Below are 22,385 nucleotides of genomic sequence, written 5' to 3' on the forward strand. Positions count from 1 at the left end.
CAGAGCCGGCCTGGCGACCCCACTGTTGGAGGAGGTCACTGACAGGACGGGATCCCGGTGGACCCTCGAGCTTGACCGAGGCACATGGAGGCTCCTCACTCCTTCCCTGTCTTTAGAATGTACAGTCTCCCCACTAGGAACTGGGGCCTGAGAGAGTAAGGTGTGGTGTAGACCATCTGGATGGCACACAGGACGGAACCCAGTTAAGGCCCCTACACGTGTGCACTTTTAAGATTCTGGCAGGTGGGTGCAGATGTCTCTCAGTCTCGTGGCTGCCCAAGATAAGACTCGAAAGTTCCCTTTCTTTCTTTCTTTCTTTTTTTTTTAAAGATTTTATTTATTTATTTTACCGAGAGAGACACACAGCGAGAGAGGGAACACAAGCAGGGGGAGCGGGAGAGGGAGAAGCAGGCTTCCTGCTAAGTAGGGAGCCTGATGCAGGGCTCGACCCCAGGACCCTGGGATCATGACCTGAGCCAAAGACAGACGCCTAACGACTGAGCCACCCAGGCGCCCTAGAAGTCCCCTTTCTTATTAAAACCACTACCTACCAATCTGGAGGGCTCTGCCTCTTTCAGTGGTTTCTTTTTGCCTTGTGTGTAGAGGAACCAACACCCAGGGACTAGGGGAGTTCGGGTCTTTGTGCGGCATCACTGGCAGAAGTGGCTGAGGTGGGGCGAGAGTGACTGTCACATAAAAACTCCAGGTCAGCACACTGGGGCTGTGGAGGGGTCAAGGAGAGCCAGTCACATAGCTCGACCTGTGCCTGCCACCATGATCAGGGCCATTCTGAGAGGAAGCTTCTAGAAAGGGAGGACCAGAAGGTCATAGCCCATCTGATCAGAGAAGACAGAGGGAGGAAATGAAAACAGCCTGCTAGTGAGCAATTGTGCATCCCAAACCCTGGTGGAGCACAGACTTTTCACTCAGAGACTGAGCCTGTGCTGGCCAAGACACAGGCAAGCACAGAGCGTCCCCGCCATCGTTCTGCCTGCAAGTGGGGCAGGTGGTCCAAGGGAAACACACAGGGAGCAGAGCAGAAAGTTGATGGGAATAAAACTAAGGCTCCAGAAAGGTAAAATAAGACTGGAAGAAGTCACCGTGACTGCTCCGTTGTCTCTCACCTTATACCACGATCACAATTCAAAGGTAATCACTCATTTAAAAATTGACTTTAAACTATTAAGTCTTTTCTACAATGAGCACATAGTTGTGTTGTCATCAGAAAAAAAAAGGTAATAAAAAAGATCTAGCATGCATGCGTGCACACACCCCCACAGCCACACCCAGAAGTATGTCTGTCGGGTGTGGGCGGGCGGGGACAGCGGGCGGTTATATGGTCGATGGTGAAATGCTGGCAACTGTTGGCGCCATGGTCGATGGGGATTCATTGCACTATTCTCTGTTTTTATATACGCTTAGAAGTTCTACAGTGAAAAGACTGTTTTAAAGGGGTAACTTAAAAAAGGGATTAAAGTAACAAAGGCACTCACGATGGCTCCCCGCTCTGCTCTGCATGGGTGCCTGGGTTTGCCGCCCCCAAGTGCCCCTGAGATGCTGGTCATCAACATGTGCACCCCTCCCGGAGGAAGCACTGTCCTGCAGCTCCGAAGGGTTTTGCTTGTTTACTTAATCACTGGCAAAGGCCACAATCCTCACTGTCTTCTGCCAGCCCCACACAGCCCTGCCTTGGGAGAGTTTCAACCTCCACTTAACACTCGGCCATCGAGCTTTCGTTTGTAGCCACTAAACCAGCCAGCGAGAGCTGGAAGTCGGGACTCTAGAAGGAGGAAGCGCTTTGGGGTCGACACTGAACTGAGAAGTCCGTCTTAGACAGAAAACTTGCTGAATGCCGCCCACGTTGCATTTTCTGGAAACTTAAGATGCGACAGCCCAATCAGTCTGAATCATCTGAAACCGTTAAGTGGCAACAGCCGCCGTCCGGTTCCTCCGCCCTGCCGCGTGGGAAGCCGCGTGCGGAACGTGCCAATGACTCAGACTCAGGGTCCCACTCAGGGGCTTTTACGAGGCAGGGGGGACACATAAGACAAAGGAGCAGGTAAGTAAGCTTAATACGAAGTAGGAAGTGCATTAAAGGTCCACTTCACCTTCTCCTCTGGACTTCACGCTCTGTGAGGGTAAGGACCACTTGGGTCTTACTCGGCAATGCGGCCAGCCACATTAGGTGCTCACTTAAAAGACCCTGGTAGAACACAGGGCTGTATACATGACTGAATTGGACTGAGTTCAGAGAGGGGGACAGAATTCTCGTATTAAAAGCTAAGAAAAGGGGCACCTGGGTGGCCCGGTCAGTTAAGCGTCCGACTCTTGATTTTGGCTCAGGTCATGAGCTCAGGGTCATGAGATCTAGTCCCACATCCAGCTCCATGCTGGGTGTGGAGTCTGCCTAGGATTCCTCTCTTTTCTCTCTCCCTCTGCCCCTCCCCTTCTAGTAGTAAGATTGCTAAGAAAATGGGAAAACACCAAGTTATCTTTTATAGAACTAGTCAGCTTCTCATGTGGAAAATGAATTTATTTGAATTCATTCACCATTAGAATATGGTGTTTTAAGGAATTAAAGAATCAAAGAATCCTTTATGATGTGCCAAATTTTATGCCATCTTTAAGAACATTAACTGAGGAAATTATTTTTGAAACAGAAAGCAAAAATGCCATACCTCCTTTGTCCTCAGAAGTTCCTCTGGTTCGGTTAAAATGGAGAAGGAGTTTACACCACAAAGATGTTCCTCAGTCACAATGTCCACCACACCAGGCAGGCTGAGAGCTTCTGACAGATCGATAGACCTAGATGAGAGCACACAGAGCAGGTCCTCAGAGAAGCCCCAGCCCGAAGACCATGGCAAACAAGCTTAATTGGAGAATAAGACGTCTGAGTGGTAAGGTACATCCAGCTCTAATAGTTCTCAGATGACCGGGAACAAATTCCCCGGACAACGAAGCCATTACTTGAACTTGAATGAAGCTGGCCTTGAGCAACGCAGGGGTTGGGGGTACTGATCCCCTACACAGTTGAAAATCTGCATATAAACTTTATTCCTCCAAAACTTAACTACTAATAGCCTACTGTTGACCAGAAGCCTCGTTAATAACATCAACAGTGAAAGAACACATATTTGCACGTTATATATATTATATACCGTATTTTTACAATAAGATAAGCTAGAGAAAAGAAAATGTTTCCATAGTACTAGCATTAAAAAAAAAAAACCCACATGTAAGTGGACCTGCGCAGTTCAAACTCGTGTTGTTCAAGGGGCAACTGTATATGGAGGGACAAATTGTAGTAAGTCCTACATTTTGATCTAATTTCCCTCCCAAACTGCACTGAATATTGACAATAAACAGCCTATCCTCTTTGCACCATTACTTACCACTTACGTGACTTAGACGAAAAGGCAATCATAATGTCTAATTAGGACTTTATCACTTACACAATCTTAGCATGAGCTCTTGAACTTGTTACAAAAGACAAGAAAAGTTCCTGGTCCACTGTAGGCATGTCGTCACAGTAGATGGCTTCACCCGTGGCATGCTTAATACCAGACAGGTGCATGATGGGATGGCCAATTGGGTCTTGAGGAAGCTGCTTGGAGTCTACACTCTGTTTAATCAAAACCCAACATATCATTTTTATAACAATTTTTATAATATTATGCACATCTCCTGTAAGAGGGTAGCTATATAATTTACATCCAAACCAGAACACTTTTGACACTGAAATAATAATAACACAAAGACAATAAGCCTGTTTCAGTAATACAGTAGGCAAACTGGGATGCATCGTCATGAAATTGTTCTAATTTTTTTCCCTACTTTTTCTGAATATAGAACACAACTATTTCTAATGCAAATTCCATTTATGTGAGTAAATGAATGTAAATATTTCTTTCTAAAAATGTAAAATTATATCATCCTGTTAATGCTCCCATATTTCTTTCAATTTTATTATAAAAATTATTTTACTGTTGTATCTAAGCAACAGCATATATGTTTTTCAGAAGAGCATGATGGTATCATGACTATGTTTCATAACATACTGAGGGCATGCTGTCCACAAGAAGAGCCCTTCTTGTCCTATTCCAAATGAGGAAGTTAAGAAATAACTGTTAAAATTTGTAACTTAGACAATCCTGATAAAGAATGAAGACAAAGGGACCTGCATTTTGAAGAATGATTTACTAATGTTACTCTTTCTTAGAGACCCATGGAATAAAACGTCTTGTTACCGGTTCTCTAAGTACCTTAAATATGTTTCATTAACCAAACAGACATTAAGAAACACGATGTCTTCCCAGTATTTCAAGTAGGAGGGAGTTGTTAGCTTTCCTGATTGGTTGGTTATTGGGAGAAGAAGAACTGGGTATATGAAGAAAGAGGGGTTAAGGGACAGGACAGAGACTAAGCTTAGAGCCCCACAGGAAGGCTACGGCTGCTAAGGGGGCTGGTGATGGGAGTGTGGGTGGTGGAAATTCCAGGACGAGGATACTGAAATGTACACTCGTCCGATGCTCTCTGCTGCTCATGGGACTCACGAAGAGTGGTCCTGGTTCACTGTCAACCTACTTGAGGGACCCAAAAACTAAACCTTTGGCCTGAGATAGATCGGAGGCTGTCCAGGCAGGGGGCAGGCCTAGAATAACGAGAGGGTAAAGGAGAGTGGCATGTGTAATTTGAAAACATGTTCAACATTTCTATTGGTTATAGGGAAAAAATAAAAACTTACTCTCTTCATAATATGAAAGACAGTAAAATGTCAGGCAAATGTTGACTGACAATTATATGCAGAAAGTAGAGTGATTTCTAAAATTGACTTGGCACACGACACATGTGTAGGATGCTATGAACTTACTCCTGGCTCACACAAAATTTACTGTTTTACAGTAAAATGTACACTTACTGATAGGCATTTTTTTGTTTTAGTGTCCATATTTGTTTCACTTAAATGTAAACTTCAATTTTGTAGTTACTAGAACATAATGCACAACTAGAAAGCAGAAGATTATGAAGAAAGACAATTTAGGACTTGACCCAGGCACCATTAAATAAAGATAGTCATTAGGCCATGAATGTAGGCAAAGAGGGAAACTGAGAGGAAATTTTACATGTGGGGGTTCAGGCATGGAAGGGGATCTGAGGCAGCTCCCACACACCAGCCCCAGAGACACGGCTCATCGCTCTGTCCTCAGGACCAAGTGCTCTCGTCAGGCCTTTGGTCTCTCTCCTTTGAGAAGCTGAGAAGATGATCAAGAGAAAAAAAAAAAAAACGTTCTGAGGACTCTCCCTCAAGTATGGTTTTTTGTGTCCTAGATCATAAGGGTCAACTCACTCTGTAAATATCCCAACTTGCTGTACTAGGATTCTTGGGGGGGGGGGCTTGCAACTTGAACATTTGAGTGAAAAATCACCCACTTTTAAAAAATCTTAACAGATTTTTTTCCATTATGAAGAGCAAAATTCCAGGTAATTCATAAGCTTAAATATTAAGGAAACACATCCTCAAGTACCTGTGGAGGTTCTGAGAGTTTTCTATTTTCTATGACATAATACTTTTTCTCGTCAATAATGAAACACATGAAAGTACTGGGGGAAAAAAACCACAACAACAAAACCTTTTGAAACCCTGCTGTGTGAGGCCGGCAAAAAAGACTGAAGAAAAATCCCCAAATACATCTTTTTCCTAGTCTATAATAAAAAATGCAGTCGATAGTTTTAGCTGAAGATACAACACTCTTTTTTTTTTTTTTGGTAGTTAGTTGGGCGAATCTACCAGTTAAAAAGACTGTACCCGACTCGTTACTTCTGCTTGTTATGTGGCTGAAGGGACCACCGGGGAACGAATTTGTCTCTTCAAACTGGTGACCTCCTGAAGCGCAAACGAACTGATTTGGGGAAAGATGTTTGTCACGAGTGCCAGAGATGCTCGAGCAAGACAAATACCTGTGTGTGTATCAAAAACCACAGGAAAACAAAAAGAAAACTCATCTGTGTGGGAGATGAACGACTTCCACAACTTGGCCTTGCAATCTGGAATAACGAGCTCCCTTTTACGACCGTCCGCTGCGTGAGGCCTGTCACCTCTCTTGGGACGGTCTGAATGCCCGTTACTGTGCTGGTGCTCCTTTCTGAGGTTTATTCCACTGTCAAGGTGACATTACGGTATTTATAAGCTGAAGGTTGCAGCTTCCATATTTTGCAGAACATTAGGAAAGATGACAGCTTTTTAAAACTTCCAATATCATCACTTTCCATGGGTTTTGGTGTCCTTGAATTTTTGAACATCCTGAACCTAAAACCTTAAGAGACAGGGAGCAACTGCAACCCTCCTGATGATGTACTGTCTGCTTTCACGACTAAATCCAACAATAGAGTCAATGAACTGATGCTTTCAAAAGCCTCGTCATGTTCTTGACTTAATGAAACTCTCAAGGTAAAGTTTCTTGATAATAATTTCAAGGAAAACCACATCCAATCGTATCCAGTTTACCAACAGGGTGACTTGGGGCGGTATTTTTACGATGTTGTGGTGGAAAACTCCATTTGAAAGTCGTGAGGAATTCTGTTCTAATAGTCGGCTTTCATTAGGAGAGCTTGAATAGCTCTTAGAATTTAGTTTGATTCAACTCTAAATACATTTAGAGATAGAAAAGATAGAAAAGATACCTGAAGAACAGAGACTGGGGAAGCAAACTTTTTTTTTAATTTAAATTCAATCAGCCAACATGTAGTACATCATTAGTCTCAGATGTCGTGTTCAACAATGTATCCGTGGTGTATAGAATTGCTTATTCAAAAACAAAGTAAATCAGCAACTTTGTAAAAAAAAAACCATGAATGCATTTTCACCAACCTCCAAGGGCTGTGTTTTCTGCTCCTCTCTAAATGAAATCAAAGCAGCCCGCGGCCTTGACACAGAATATGACCTTGGCTGCGCTCCGGCTTCCACAACGCCAAGGGCAGAAAGTGTGTGGCGAGCCAGCCACAGCTCATGCCTGTCAGTGGTTCAAGGCCACAGAGCAAAACACACAAACTTCAAGACCGAAACAGACATGTTTTAGAAAACTGCCATGGCTAGTTCTATCTTTTGTCAAAGTTTGTCACTGAATTTGAAATTACAATTAACACTGGAGAAGCCTGAGTTCACCAGAAGGGGAGCTACAGTTTAGAAAGCTTGAGAATCACTGTGAGGGAAGTGGGATGTCCAGGTGAAGGAATTACAGGCCAGGGCCTTTGAATTTAAAAAAAAAAAAAAAAAAGTCACCCACCTGGTACTTTAAGGTACTGGAGTGATGTCTGGAATGAAGGTCTTCTAAGGCACTCACGTCCTTGTCCGCAAGGCTAGGATAGTGAACAGGGTCCTGAAGGGCAGAGCCATAGCAGAGATTTAAAATAGGCCGGAACGGTCTTGGAAGGGAGGTTACCATGGTTCTTGACAAGCAGCTCTACTGGGAAGCCTACCATTCCGCAAGTGCTTGCTCTGTGCAGAACCCTGGGGGTAGCTGCAGCTCCCTGACCGCCAGGACACATGTTCTGGAAGGCCCATACATACTACTGCACATCATGAAGCGCCAACCGAATACAGACGACTGACCTCCAACGTCTTTAGGTTTCTTAGGATCCTCTCACACGCTTGCCTAAATGATCTGAGGACTTACAAACTAATAAAACAGGAAGACAGGAGCTAAGGAAATAAAATGGAAAGGAAGAGAATACTCAAGCAGGGAAAAGGTGAGAGCCAAAGCGAAGGAATGTCAGCTCTGTGTTGCACCACCTCGCCAACGGGGGAGGAAGGAAACTACAGCCGGCTCTCTGCCCGCCACAGCCCCACAGGAGCAAAGGGCCCAGAGCCCTAGGAGGGACACCTCTGAGAACTGAGAGGAACGGATCACTGCGTCCTTATACGAGACTTTAAACAGGACACCTAATGGTTAGTTTTTACAATTAAAAAAATTTTAATGTAAAATCAAAGCCAACAAAGGCCACTATTTTTAATAATAGAGCAATATTGATCGAGGAGTTTGAATGGAAAGCATGAGACTACAAGGTAGAAGCTTTAAGTGATATCACTTGATTCACCCAAGAAATTGTATTAGCTCGCTATTAACTGAAAGAGTCTACAGTTGGCTTTATTTTTCTTCTTTTGTTTGCCTGGTGAGTGTGTCACTTAGACATTGTCAGTCTTCCATTCTCAGAAACTGAATATAACCTTCTGGTTCTTAGTTGACTCCTTCCAAAATGAAAAAATACTCTCAGAAGCAGTATTAAGAGAAAATTTTGTGACTCTTATTAAAGTGATCATCCTAAGTTCTACACCACATGAAGAATGCTCTTGGCTTCTAGCCTAGTTTGATCAGCTGGATATAGCATGGGATTAATGAGGCCAGTATGCTTCAAGTTCCTTTAGGGTCTAGAAAATTTATTCGGGGAAATCCTTTTAGTTGCGTCCTCCCGAATCAACAACCTTGTAACTGTTTGGCACGAGGGAGACCAAGCAAAAGAATGCCCTGGGTGATCACTGCTATCACCAAGACGACTACAAGTCAGTCTTCCCATGTTCCTCAGAAGCACTAGGGTCCTACTGAGCCCTTTTCCTGTGAGGACCCATTTCACCATAACCTTGTGGAGTGGCCGCTATCATCATCTTATAGGTGAGAGAAATGAAGCTGAATCCAGAAAAGAGAGTCGAATGCATGAAGGTGACCCTTAATAAGTGGGAGAGATGCTCTGCTAAGGGGAAAATACATTCGACTCATGAACGAGCTTTCTGCACACCTCCTAGACCAACAAAAGTCAGAAACATGACGGCGGAGTAGTGTTAAACACAATCCTGCACAACTCTGCTCTACTTGCAAATCAAGTGCACCAGCCATCAACGGCCAGCCTGGAGGATGCCCAGCAAGGCCAAGTGTTTTAATTTGGGTTGTGTCCCCCTATTCCATAGCTGTTCCCCATGGGGCTGTTGCCTCTACTGTGGGTATCACAGCAGCCCTCAGTGCTGGGAAAGCTAACGTGGTCAGTTCCATTTACCATCCTCTTCAGAAACTGCGACACTTCCAGGTAGAACTTGAAGAGGAAGCTGATGATGAGGGTCCTCTTGAACTCCACCCTCCCGCCCGGAGCTGACCCTGGAAGGGTAACTTCGTCCAGAACCAGCCTGCAAGCCGCATCCAACATCTCTTCATTCCAGGGCCTATGGGAACCAAAGAGAAGACACTTAGCTGACAACACTCACTACCTCACAGGCTCAGCTCGCGTGTGAGACAAATAAGGACGGTGGAATGCCGGGAATAAGAGGACAAGCTCCACAGCTGGCCAACCCACATTCAAATCACAGTCCTTCACTCTCAAGGTGTCTGGCCCAGGCCCACCCTTTCTGCATCAGTAAAAGGAGAATGAGAGTAGAACTCACCTCCTGGAAGGGTCATGAGAAAGAAATGACAACTTGTGTTAAGTCCTTAGCCCCGCAGTAACCGACCCCTATATCACTAGAATGTTCACTGCATGCCTAGTCCTGTTGTAAGCACCTTGTTTGTAGTCACTCATTCAATCTTATGAGGTGGGGATCATTACCGCCCTTTGACAGATAAGGAAAGACCCTGAGGCTTAGTAAGCTGACTGAGATCACAGAGTTAATTGGGGTTGACTGAGTTCATACTTTTAACCATTCTTCTTTGTTGGTAATCATTTTACTTTTGTGAAATGGAAACTGATAACCTAGTAAATGCTCCAGAAATATCAGCTATCAGTATTATCTAGAGAAACAAAAGTCACGTAAGCAAATGACTTTAGCCATTTATTTTAAAACAAACTCCAAAGAGTCTATTTTTTTTTATCATGGTATATTATTCTCTCATGGTAGAAAATGAGTATTTTCTTATTTTGCTTACTGGTCTTAGTACTGGGAGATGGGTCTTTCTTTCCTTCTCCCTCTCCCTGCCCCCTGTCTCTCTCTCACACACACATACACCCGTGCGTGCACACATGCACACACGCACACAGGCTACATGATACCCACTTCAGAATGCACTATAATCAAGACACCGGAAATAATCATGAAATCTTACTGGAATTCCATGCCACTAAATAGGAAGGTAGTAAGCCTTTTTCTTCTCATAACCATGTGTCACCACGCAAAGAGCTGCTCCATTACTGGGATATAAGGACAGGATGCCATACCTTCCGATGAGTTTCTGGCAGGAATTCTTTGCACAGACAGTGGTTGGACCAACACCTCCATACGAGATGCGTAACTCTCTGATGATGCCATCTCCTTCTGCAAAAAAGACTCTCATTCCGGAATTGACTATGGCGAGTGCATTCTGTTGCCGCTGGGCTTGTCGGAAGCCTGACACAAATTCCCACTGAAGGCAAAAGGTAAGCAGCACATGTAGAACTACCGTGAGTGATAACAACGCACTAAATGGTTTACGTGCGCCGCCTCGCAGGCCCTTGTCAAACTCTGTTGTGGGCTGCACTGTGTCCCCCAAAACTGATATATTAAAGTCCTAACCCCCAGGACTTCCATATATGACAGTATTTGAAGATACGGTCTTTAAAGAGGTATTCAGATTAAAATGGGTTAATTAGCGTGGGCTCTCAGCTAACATGGCAGTGTCCTCGTAAGAGTTAATTTGGACATAAACAGAGGGAAAACCATGTGAAGCCACAGGGAGAAGACGGTCATCTGTGAGCCAGGCAGAGAAGCCTTTGAAGAAACCAATCTTGCTGACATCTTGATATCAGGCTTCTAGCCTTCAGAATTGTGAGAAAATAAAGTTCTATTGGTTAAGCCACTCAGCCTGTGCTTCCTTACGATGGCAGCCCTAGCAAACTAGTACGCCCTTCAAGGCAGGCGTGATTATTCCCATTTTACAGATGACAGATCTAAGCCTCAGCCTGATTCGGTGATAAGTTCAGGTCACAGGTCCTGAAACCAGGATTCAGCCATGAGTCTGAATTCACTTAGAGTCCAAAGTCCCTCTTTCTCCTAAGTTCTGTTGGCAATGTATTTTTTTTTTTTTTTAGCCTCTTTTTAACCCCAAGATACAGGTAGAGCGTATTTTCAAGTCTTTAGGGAAAAGCTTTATGGGTCAAAGAATTGATAAAGATCTACAGGGAGTAACTTTAGAGTTTAGGTTAGGTGGAGAAAGAGACAGAGAGAGACAGAGAGAGAATGGTAGAGACAAAGGTCTCCTGATTCTGGGAATGATCGGGGACTACATAACACAAGTAAAAGGTGACGACTCACGAGTACTGTAATCTCCCCTGTAAATAGTCAACACCTTTTTTTAGCTCACCTATGTTGGAATTAACAAGCTGCAGACTCATGGTAAAAGCAGGAGACTGAAAGAAGGTTCTCACCTTCCTTGAGTGGGGTATGTTCACGGAGATCAGGATCTCTTCAGGCTTCAGATCTGCACCGGGGCACCTTCTGAGAAACTCTTCGTTTAAAGGAACCTGTCGTTTTCCTTCTGTGGAAAGAAATGACACTTTCCCTGGAATCTGTTCTGTTAAACAATTAAACTTTGGAAATAATTCTACCAAATAATCTGATGAAACTGGTTGTTTGGGAAAGGAAGTGTTCTTTCTACGCTTAGCAAATCTTTCCCCCTACAATGGCATCTTGTGGTATTTCTTCCAGACTAGGTCCCACCTGTTTTGTTGTTGTTATTTTCATTTGCTTGTTTGCTTGCTTATAAATAAAAATATCTAGCAGAGTAGCCCAGAGGCCACACAGAACAGGACATGAACAGTCTTCTTCCCAGACAGCAAAATTCATTTTGAGTTCTGTAAGCAGGCTGTAGATATTAATATCCCTCTTGGTATTCTGATCAAGTCACTCAACAAACATGTATTGTTTATAACCAGGAAACTACTAGGTTCAGGAGCGAATAAATAAATTGCCTTTAATGAATGTGTGCTAGTGAGGTGCTGCCTTATTTTTTTTTATCTCTTTTTCCAGCACCCAAGGAATTTCTATTCTTCAATCAACACACTGGGGGAGGAACCACTTAAAGCTATAATGTAATAGGACTTTAGGATGGAAGCTAAGAAGCTTTTGATATTTACATTCACATCACAAGATATGTTTCTCATCATCTGATTGTTTTAAAGGGATGTTACTTAAACATACAACTCTGAATACTAACCTTCCTCCTTAAGATAATTTTGTAGGTATTTAATAATGCAGGTAATAGAAGGCTAATCCACATTTTTAAATGAAAATAAAAACAGACTTATAAGGGACCAATTAGCAATAACTATTAACCAAGTTGAAGTAAGAGAAATCTACTAAAAGCCCTGGAGTTGTTTCAAAAAACAAAACTCATATAAAACAGAATGGAGCCCCGCCATTTTCAACAAAAAAAGGTCCGTAGGCTTCCATCAATGAACAACGAAGTATGAGCACACAAGATGACAGGGGGTTCCATAACCCCCCTGTACCACCTGGAGAAAGTCTTCGACAAAGGGGCTCAGTAATTCTCAGCCACCTATAGTTCTCTCTACTACTCAGGCCACAGTGGGACACTAACCAACACAAGCATGGTTAATGTCGGGTGACCAGTACAGGAAAAGACCTAGTACACAGCCTCAAAAAGAAAGTGATGAAGACAGTGGACGTGTAGGGAATTAGGAACAGACTGGCCAAATTTCCCGCATTCAGAAAGGTGGGGAGAATTATTAATATTACAAAGAATAGTCATTTTCAAAACTGGACCTCCCGTCTCCCCAGACAGAAAAGCGGGTAAGAGGAGCAGGATGAATAATTTCCAAGAAGGAGCTGTCACTTACTTTTTGATAGCAAGCTGAGGGTACAGTTGCCCACGGCCAGGAGGGGATTCAGATCTGAATCTAGGTGCCTGCTCACGATATGGCCCCCTAAAGACTTTTTAAAATAATGGAATTATTTTCAATACCTGTTACAGAATTATAAAAACACAGGTGATAAAGTAAGGAGTAAGCAAGGTTTTGGAGAAGTACTATTTTTTGTCTGTTCTAAATGAACAAAAAATGTCATGATTTGTCAGAGACAGTCACCCGAGACATGTATGCCAGAGTTTACCATCATCAAATACATACAGCCATGTTCCTGATCTGAGATCCAGCCAGAGTTCGCAAATGCTTCAAGAGAGCTTGGTACATCCGTGTCTTCTCCTCTGGGAGGTTCTGGATTACTTCACCCAAGATGTACTTGACCTGAGTCAGGCTGAGGCCAGCACCTAAGGTCAGCTCTGAAATGAAATCATTTATAAATAATGCACTGTGATCACTGCTGACCTGGAAATGTCATTAGGCCAAAGTTGCAGACAGGGGTTCTCTTTCCCAATACTTGCTGCCCTGCATATTGATGGTAGTGGTGGTGGTGGTGAAGGAGGTGGTGGTGGAGATCAGGGAGGTGATGGTGGTGGTGGTGGAGGTGATGGAGATGGTGATGGAGCCGATGGGGGTGGTGGTGGTGATAGAGGTGGAAGTGGTGGTGGTGGTGGAGGCGATGGTTGTGATGGAGCTTGTGTGTTAATGGAGGTGATGGTGGGGGTGGTGATGGAGGTGGTGAGGAAGGTGTACTGGTGATGGTGGCAGTGGGAGTGCTAATGGTGGTGATGGTGGTGGCAAAGGTAGAGGTGGTAGTAGTGATGAAGGTGATGTAGGCTAAATGTTTCTACTACACTGAATGCTTCATAGAGTCTCCTTGACTCCTAAGAAATCTTTAAGAGAATAGCCCCATTTCACTGATGAAGAAACTGAGACTCAGAACTTGACTATGTTCTCAGAACTAATATGCGAAATAGTCAAGAATTAGACTCCAGGGCTAGACTCCAAACCCACATTTACATTACCTCTCATCATTGTCATTAAGTCAATTTCCTTTGTGGGATCAGAAGAGCCAGGCTGTAAGCTGCTCAATACATAAACTTACTCTCTTTCCTACTGTGCTTCTGGAGAGCAGAGACTGGGTTCTACTCATATTTATCTTCTATCCAGCACTAAGCACAATACTCTTCATTGAATAGTTGTTACATGTCTCTGATGTGGCAGAAGAAAGTTTTTCAGTAGACTCTGCAGACAATTAGTATTTCTTGTAACTATAGAGAATTCTTCCCTGGGTCTCCTCCAGAATGTTATCATTTTTATAAGGAGAGAATCTCTGTATATTATAATTAGGAATAATTCTTTTTCTGCTTGTCCACTGGACAAAGGACAAAAATCAATTACCGAATGCAAACTAAGAAAAGAGGGACCATAAGAACTCACCGTTATGTGAACAGTTTGCAAAATTCAGTTCTTCAATTCTGTCGGGAGAAATTATAACTGGGTGAAAGACACCCTTAAATTTCATTTCAGGCCCTAAAGGATTAGAAAAAAACAAATTTTGAAATTGGGATTAAAAGTGATTATCTTTGGGTACCTGGGTGCCTCAGTCAGTTAAGTGCCTGACTCTTGGCTTTGGCTCAGGTCACGATCTCAGGGTCGTGAGATCGAGCCCCATGTGGGACTCTGCGTTGGGCGTGGAGCCTGCTTAAGATTCTCTCTCTCCCTCTGCCCCTCCTCCCCTGCTCACACACTATCACTCTCTCTCTCTCTCAAAAGAAAAAAAAAAGTGATTATCTTTAAATATGTAAAAATTACATTATCTTTCCATTGGTCTGTTCATTGCCAAATCACCCAGAGACAGGCCAGATGGACTTCCACTGGACTCAAAGGCCTCTTTGAACTCGTCAGCTTGAAGTGTCAGCTGACTAGTGGGAGAAGACTTGTGGCGCACTCAAAATTCTCTTTGGGAGGACTCTGGGAGTCTCCTCAAAGAAGAATGCAGTCAAACTGAGTTCACGACAGACCCAATAGAAAGACCCTGTAACTGCAGTGTAAGAAAACCATTTCATATCTATCAGGATACCACCGAAAGAGGAAACAAAGAGTGACTTCAAATATGAGCCCAAGATCAGTCGCCACATGGAAAGAAAGGACAGCTGTCACCGGAACTGCTACTTCTGTGCTGTTATGAAGCCGATCTCCTGGGTGTAACTCTATGCACTGCTGTGATTCCGGGCAATAGGAATTTACTTGCGTAATTGAAGTTGGGAAAGTCTCTTGAGCAATCCCAAGAGTCAAGCCTAAACTATTAAAAGTGCTTTTTCAGACTGTTTTTCCTGAGAACATGAACATGAGGTTCTTTCCTCCAAAGTCCTTTTCCTCACTTCCCTCAGAAGAGGTCCCTGGGGTTCTACATACCTACAGAGGTGTTCCCCATGACAACAGGGGCCTGAGGGTAGTTGAATTTTGCTTCTAGAAGTTCCGTCAGGGTCGTTGGAGAAATCCATGTCATTCTATCACCAACAAAAATCCTGGTCCTTTGTGGTTGTTTCTCAGCCATTATCTGTTAAAACAGCAAGAGGGATTCGAGATCATCACATGACAACATTTCCACCTGTTTCTGCCCCATTTTGGTAGGGAACAGAGAAAGGAAATAGAGATATTTTTTAAAAAAGAAAATAAAAGTGACCTAAAAGTAAAGCTCTACTAAGCATTCAGAGTTCAGATTAAATATAAAAGTATTTTATTCCTTCTGGAGACTGTTCTCCTATATCTAACTTTGCTGCTTGTGTATCTTCAAGGAATTCATTTCAATGTTTAAAACTATTTTAATATGCTTAATTATGTCAAACCTTCATTCTATGGAAGAATAAACTTCAACAAAGCTAGAAGTAGAAAACATGTCTACATTTATAGAAGTTGTGATGACATTTTCTTATAGATACAATCTGCTACTTTTAGCCATCAACTATCTTTAGAGCTTGGGTTAAGAACGGCAGATGGATGTTACCTATTTGCCAATCAGCTTCCAAGAGGATCCATAAGCAAACACCCTTCCTAAATATCTCACCATGAATTCCTCTAGAATGAGTTCAACTTTGCCTTACCATTAGCTCTGGAGGAAATATCAATTCTTGAGTTGGATCCAATGGCAGAAACTCCTCTTCTGAGAAGAGTTTTGTACTTGTCTTAAAAAAAGAAAAAAAAGTAACAGGAGTTATTGTCATCAGGCAACTCTAACCTCTTTAAATCCTTTGTGGAATGAGCTGAGAAGAAGACATACAGCAGACAGAAACAAAGCCAAATGGCCAGCCACAGTCTCTGGGTTCTAAGTCAAGGGCTCTAACAAAGACCTAGTTATTAGCAACTCCGTGCAGATGCCAATGGTCCTCCGAAGCTCAACTTCCTGCATGTTCTCTTTGTGGTCTGGGAAAGCAGAGGAGGCACCAGCAGCTGAGAACAAGAGTGTTTCTCCAAATTCCCACCCATCACTTCTCCCTCTGCCAGTTCTTCCATTTCCCTAATGTCTTCACTTTGCTTGGCTAGTCCTTGAAAAAGGTTTTTAAAAAACTAAGAGACATTAAGGGATCAATACATTTTTTTCTCCTATGGATAGTTGTATTTGGACCAGAATAATATCTGGAATGAAGAATGAAGTTTAGGACAGCTTTTTGGGTTTTTTTTTTTTTTTTTGGATGAAGATGGAGAATGGAGGGGGGGCCATGTTGAAATCCCTCAAATGAGTCAACTTAGGCAGCCATTTATTCTTGGTTGGTTTCTGTTATTTTCTGTAAGTTGGTTTCTGTTCATGTCCTGAGGAAACTTTAATAAAAAATTTACAATTCACTGACCTTATTTCCTTCTTCAAATTCTGTTAATTCATTTATTCCTTGATCCAGACAGCAAACCCCATTTTCTTTACTTTGACAGCAGCCAGAAGTCTAGAGGGTAAAAAAAAAAAAAAAAAAAAAAAAAAAAAAAAAAAAAAATCAAGAATTTATTGCTGATCCTACTAAGTATTTTTTCAGCTTTCTTGAGATAAAACTGACAAATAAAATTGTATATTTAAAGTGCACAATATGGGGATGCCTGGGTGGCTCAGTTGGTTAAGCATCTGCCTTTGGCTCAGGTCATGACCCCCAGGTCCTGGAAACGACTTCCATGTCAGGATCCCTGCTCGATGGAGAGCCTGCTTCTCCCTCTCCTGCCACTCCCCCTGCTTGTGCACTCTCTCTCTCTCTCTCTGATAAATAAATAAATAAAATCTCTAAAAAAATAAAGCACATAATGTGATTGCTTTACATATGCATACTTTGTTAAATGATTACCACGATCAGTTTGATAAACACACCATCATCTCACATAGTTACCGTCTTGCGTGCATGTGTTGTAAGAATACTTAAGGTCAACTTTCTTAGCAAATTTCAGGTACACAACACAATTTTATTAACTATAGTCACTGTGCTGTAAATTAGATTCCCAGAGCTTACTCGTCTTATAACTGAAGGCTTTTGCCCTTTAACTAGCATTTCTCATTCTCCCAGTCCCTGCCCCTGGCAACCACAATTGTGCTCTGTTGCTCTGAGTTCAACTTTTTTCTTTTTTACTTTCTGCATATATGTGAGATCATACAGTATTTGTCTTCCTCTATCTGGCTAATTTCACTTAGTGTAATGTCCTCTAGATTCACCCATGTTCTTGCAAATGGCAGGATTTCCCACTTTCTCATGGCTGAATAATATTTGTGTGTGTGTACATTAATCTGTTGATGGGCACTTGGGTTATTTCCATTTAGGGAATAATGCTGCAATGAATATGGAAGTTCAGATATCTCTTTGAGGTACTAATTTCATTTCCTTTGGATATATACCCAGAAGTGGGATTGTTGGATCCTATGGTGGTTCTATATTTAATTTTTTGAGGAAATTCCATATTGTTTTCCATAGTGCCTATACCAATTTACTTTCCCATGAACAGTGAACAAGGATACCCTTTTCTTCATATCCTTGCCAACATTTAACTTTTGACGTTTTGATAACAGCCATCCTAACATGTATGATGTATCTCACTGTGGTTTTGATTTGCATTTTCCTGCTGACTAGTAATGTTGGGTACTTTTCAGGTACCTGTTGACCATCTGTATGTCTTTTTAAAAAAGATGTCTATTCAGATCTTTTGCCCATTTTTTAATCAAATTACTTTTTTTGCTACTGAATGCATTAGTTCCTTATATAATTGGATATTAACTCCCTATGGTTAATGGTTTGCAAATATCTTCTCCCATTGTGTAGGCTGCTTTTGCATTTAATTGATTGCTTCCTTCACTGTGCAGAAGATTTTCAGTTTGAGAGAATAACACTTGTTTATTTTTCCTTTTGTTGCCTGTGCTTTTGGTTTCATATCCAAAAAATCATTGCCAAGACCAATGTCAAGGAGTTTTTTCCCCTGTTTTATTCTAGGAGTTTTATGGTTTCAGGTCTTACAGTTAAGTCTTTAATACATTTTGAGTTCATCTATGAGTGGTATAAAGTAGAGGTGCAATTCATTCAGGTTTCCCCAAGCCATTTATTGAAGAAACTATCCTTTCATCATTGTGTTTCTGGCTTCACTGTCAAAGATTAGTTGACCATGTAGGCATGAGTTTATACCTGAGCTTTCAAATCTGTTCCACTGGCCTGTGGGTCTGTTTTATGTCAGTGCCATATTGTTTCAATCGTTATAGCTTTGTGAAATAGTTTGAAAACAGGATCTGTGATGCATCCAGTTTTGTTTTTTCTCAAAATTACCTTGCCAATTTAGGGTCTTTTTTGGTTACATGCAAATATTAGGATTTTTTTTTTCTATTTCTGTGAAAAATGCTAATGGAATTTTCTTAGGGATTGCATTGACTCTGTAGATTGCTTTGGTAGTATGGACATTTTAACAGTATTCATTCTTCCAATCCATGAACATGGGATATCTTTCCATTTATTTCTGTCTTCCTTAATTTCTTTCAACAATGTCTTATAGTTTTCAGTGTATAGAGCTTTCACTCCCTTGGTTAAATTTATTCTTAAGTATTTTATTGTTATCAGTGCTATTATAAATAGGATTGTTTTCTTAATCTTTCTGATAGCTTGTTAGTATATAGCAACACAACTGAGTTTTGTATGTTGATTTTATATCCTGCAACTTTACTGAATTCATTGATTATGTCTAACAATTTTTTTGGCGGAGTCTTCAGGGTTTTCTATATACAAAGTCATGTCATGTGCACAGAAAATTTTACTCCTTTCTTCCCAATTTGGATGCCTTTTATTTCTTTTTCTTGCCTAATTGTTTGGCTAGGACTTCTGGTACTATGTTAAACAGAAGTGGCAAGAGTGGGTATCCTTGTCTTGTTCTTGATTCCGTTCATTGTATTCTTCAGCTCCAGAATTTCTGCTTGCCTGTAATTATTTCTATCTCTCTGTCAAACTTCTCATTTAGTTCATGTGTTGTTTTCCTGACCTTGCTGAATTATCTTTCTGTGTTTTCTTGTTGCTCATGGTTAGTTGGATCTATGTTCTACTGATGCCCTCTCAGAGCCCTGGCTCCTCTCCTCCCACCCTTTCCTGCCCCCAGATTGTGCATCATTCCTCAGTATTCTGGATGGTCTGAGAAAGAAGTGGGCCTCTCTGGCAGTGTCCACACAGCTGGGGAAGCCAGATAGCCACTCACATGAGAACATAAGAACGTTCCCCTATAGGGTAAATCAGGAGCCAAGAAGGTCTGACTTGGCACTGAACTATGCCACCTTGTAGGAAGGATGATGTAGATAGAGTGAAACAGTTTCTTTCACTCTCTTCAATGTATATAGTCTTGGATTTATTGTTGTTGTTCCAATGGTGTGATGGGATTTCTCCACTGGACTCCTGGACTTATCCTTAAATCACTCTTATCCAGGAGTGAGTGTCAAAATTGGTATTCTTTGGGAACAAGAGAGTAGAAAACTCCTGTTTCACCGTGTTGCTGATGTTACTCCTCTATTGCCTAAATCTTGATTCAAGCTTGGTACCTGGTCCTCACCTAGATGGAAAAGCAGCTGGTCCAGCCTCAGGTGGAGCTGGTCTTCTGGGGTGAGTTGCTGAAGCTGGAGATGAAATGCAAACACTAGGCAGGAAGCAAAGTCCCCTCTACTAACAATTAAATAAAACAGGTGACTACCAGCTGAAACATAATACAGAATCAATACTGCTAAATGCTATGAAAAAAGAACCATGTGTATGTAAACATATCCATACCAACTTCTAATAAAAAAAAAGTCTAAGGTTTTGAGAAAATTTGAATAGTAGTGATTATTCAACAAGCTAAAATATGTAAAAATCTTATAACAAGGTCTGGCACTCAACAATAAATATTAACAATATTAATATTTAATATTTTATTAATGATAGATATTAACAATTATTATGGCTATCACTCGGTTCTTATTTATGACATATTGATTTTATAGTTGAGTCCAAAGGGCAATCTTCTGTCCCTCGTTTCCAGGTTGTTTGTTCACTTATTCGTGCAACAGATAGTGAACAAGTGGGCTATTCAATAGGTGCATGGGGCCTAGCCCTGCAGACACACAGACCCTGCTCTCAAGCAGCCCATTGTCTGATGGGAGATATGGGAAAGCAAACAGGAGTGAAACCAGGGTGTGACCACTGCTGTTCCAGGAGTATGTACAGAGGGCTGCAGGAGCAACAGGCGTGTGGGGGTGGGCAGGCACCTGACACAAACAGATAAGGGAAAACCCCTCAAAACAATGACCCACAGCCAGTATCAAAGTGCTTAGGTGCTCATTATGGGACTCTCCAGGCAAGCTCAATGGATGAGAGCAAACACCTGCCCAAGATCAAATAACAAAGAGCAATTACAGAGCCTGAGATAAGAAGGGGCCTTGTATTAGTAACAATGGCTGTTCCCCTAGTCACTTCTGGTAACCCCTGCGAAGGGCTCCACACTCAGTAGGAAGTCTGCTTAAGATTCTCTCTGTCTAAGAAGAAGAAAGGGAGAGATGGGAAGAAGGTATGCTGGAGCAAATTATAGCAGAGAATTTCCCTAATTTGGCAAAGGGAACAAGCATCAAAATTCAGGAGGCACAGAGAACCCCCCTCAAAATCAATAAAAATAGGTCAACACCCCATCATCTAATAGTAAAACTTACAAGTCTAAGTGACAAAGAGAAAATCCTGAAAGCAGCTCGGGACAAGAGGTCTGTAACCTACAACAGTAGAAATATTAGACTGGCAGCAGATCTATCCACAGAGACCTGGCAGGACAGAAAGGACTGGCATGATATATTCAGAGCACTAAACGAGAAAAATATGTAGCCAAGAATACTATATCCAGCTAGGCTGTCATTGAAAATAGGAGAAATAAAAAGATTCCAGAACAAACAAAAATGAAAGGAATTTGCAAACCAAATCAGTCCTATAGGAAGTATTTGAAAGGGGTCCTCTAAGCAAAGAGAGAGCCTAAAAGTAACAGACCAGAAAGGAACAGAGACAATATACAGTAACAGTCACCTTACAGACAATACAATGGCACTAAATCCATATCTTTCAATAGTTACCCTGAATGTAAATGGGCTAAGTGCCCCAATCAAAAGACACAGGGGTATCAGAATGGGTAAAAAAACAAGACCCATTGATATGCTGTTTACAAGAAACTAATTTTAGACCCAAAGACACCTCTAGATTTAAAGTGACAGGGTGAAAACAATTTACCATGCTAATAGACATCAAAAGAAAGCTGGAATGGCAATCCTTATATCAGATAAATTAGATTTTAAGCCGGAGACTATAATAAGAGATGAGAAAGGACATTATATCATACTTAAAGAGTCTGTCCAACAAGAAGATCTAACAATTTTAAATATCTATGCCCCTAACATGGGAGAAGCCTATTATATAAACCAGTTAATAACAAAATCAAAGAAACACATTGACAATAATACAATAATAGTAGGGGACTTTAACAGCCCCCCCCAACTGAGATGGACAGATCACCTAAGCAAAAGATCAGCAAGGAAATAAAGACTTTAAATGACACACTGGACCAGAAGGACGTCACAGATATATTCAGAACATTCCAACCCAAAGCAACAGAATACACATTCTTCTCTTGTGCACATGGAACATTCTCTGGAATAGATCACTTCCTAGGTCACAAATCAGGTCTCAACTGGTACCAAAATATTGGGATCATTCCCTGCATATTTTCAGACCACAGTGCTCTGAAACTAGAACTCAACCACAAGAGGAAAGTTGGAAAGAACTCAAATGCATGGAGGCTAAAGGGCATCCTACTAAAGAATGAATGGGTCAACCAGGAAGTTAAAGAATTTTAAAAATTCATGGAAACAAATGAAAATGAAAACACAACTGTTCAAAATCTTTATGATGCAGCAAATGTGGTCCTGAGACGAAAGTACATAACAATACAAGCCTTTCTCAAGAAACAAGAAAGGTCTCAAGTACATATCCTAACCCTATACCTAAAGGAGCTGGAGAAAGAAAAACAAAGAAAGCCGAAACTCAGCA

The 22,385-nt window shown here is 41.7% G+C and overlaps 1 protein-coding gene across 1 annotated transcript in view; it reads right to left on the reverse strand.

Moving 5' to 3' along the window:
- Positions 1-22,385, reverse strand: part of LOC308340373 (aldehyde oxidase) — an 80,195-nt gene that overhangs the window by 37,469 nt on the left and 20,341 nt on the right. The window contains exons 7-18 of the mRNA XM_080799521.1: positions 16,683-16,772; positions 15,939-16,019; positions 15,250-15,394; positions 14,272-14,364; positions 13,099-13,250; positions 12,811-12,904; positions 11,380-11,489; positions 10,195-10,379; positions 9,046-9,208; positions 7,284-7,376; positions 3,453-3,622; positions 2,679-2,805 (exon numbers count right to left, since the gene is read on the reverse strand). Coding sequence (XP_080655647.1) covers positions 2,679-2,805; positions 3,453-3,622; positions 7,284-7,376; positions 9,046-9,208; positions 10,195-10,379; positions 11,380-11,489; positions 12,811-12,904; positions 13,099-13,250; positions 14,272-14,364; positions 15,250-15,394; positions 15,939-16,019; positions 16,683-16,772 — 1,503 coding nt within the window. The remainder of the gene's footprint in view (positions 1-2,678; positions 2,806-3,452; positions 3,623-7,283; positions 7,377-9,045; positions 9,209-10,194; positions 10,380-11,379; positions 11,490-12,810; positions 12,905-13,098; positions 13,251-14,271; positions 14,365-15,249; positions 15,395-15,938; positions 16,020-16,682; positions 16,773-22,385) is intronic.

Source organism: Martes martes (assembly GCF_963455335.1).
Source record: "Martes martes genome assembly, chromosome: 3".
Classification (NCBI taxonomy): Eukaryota; Metazoa; Chordata; class Mammalia; order Carnivora; family Mustelidae; genus Martes; species Martes martes.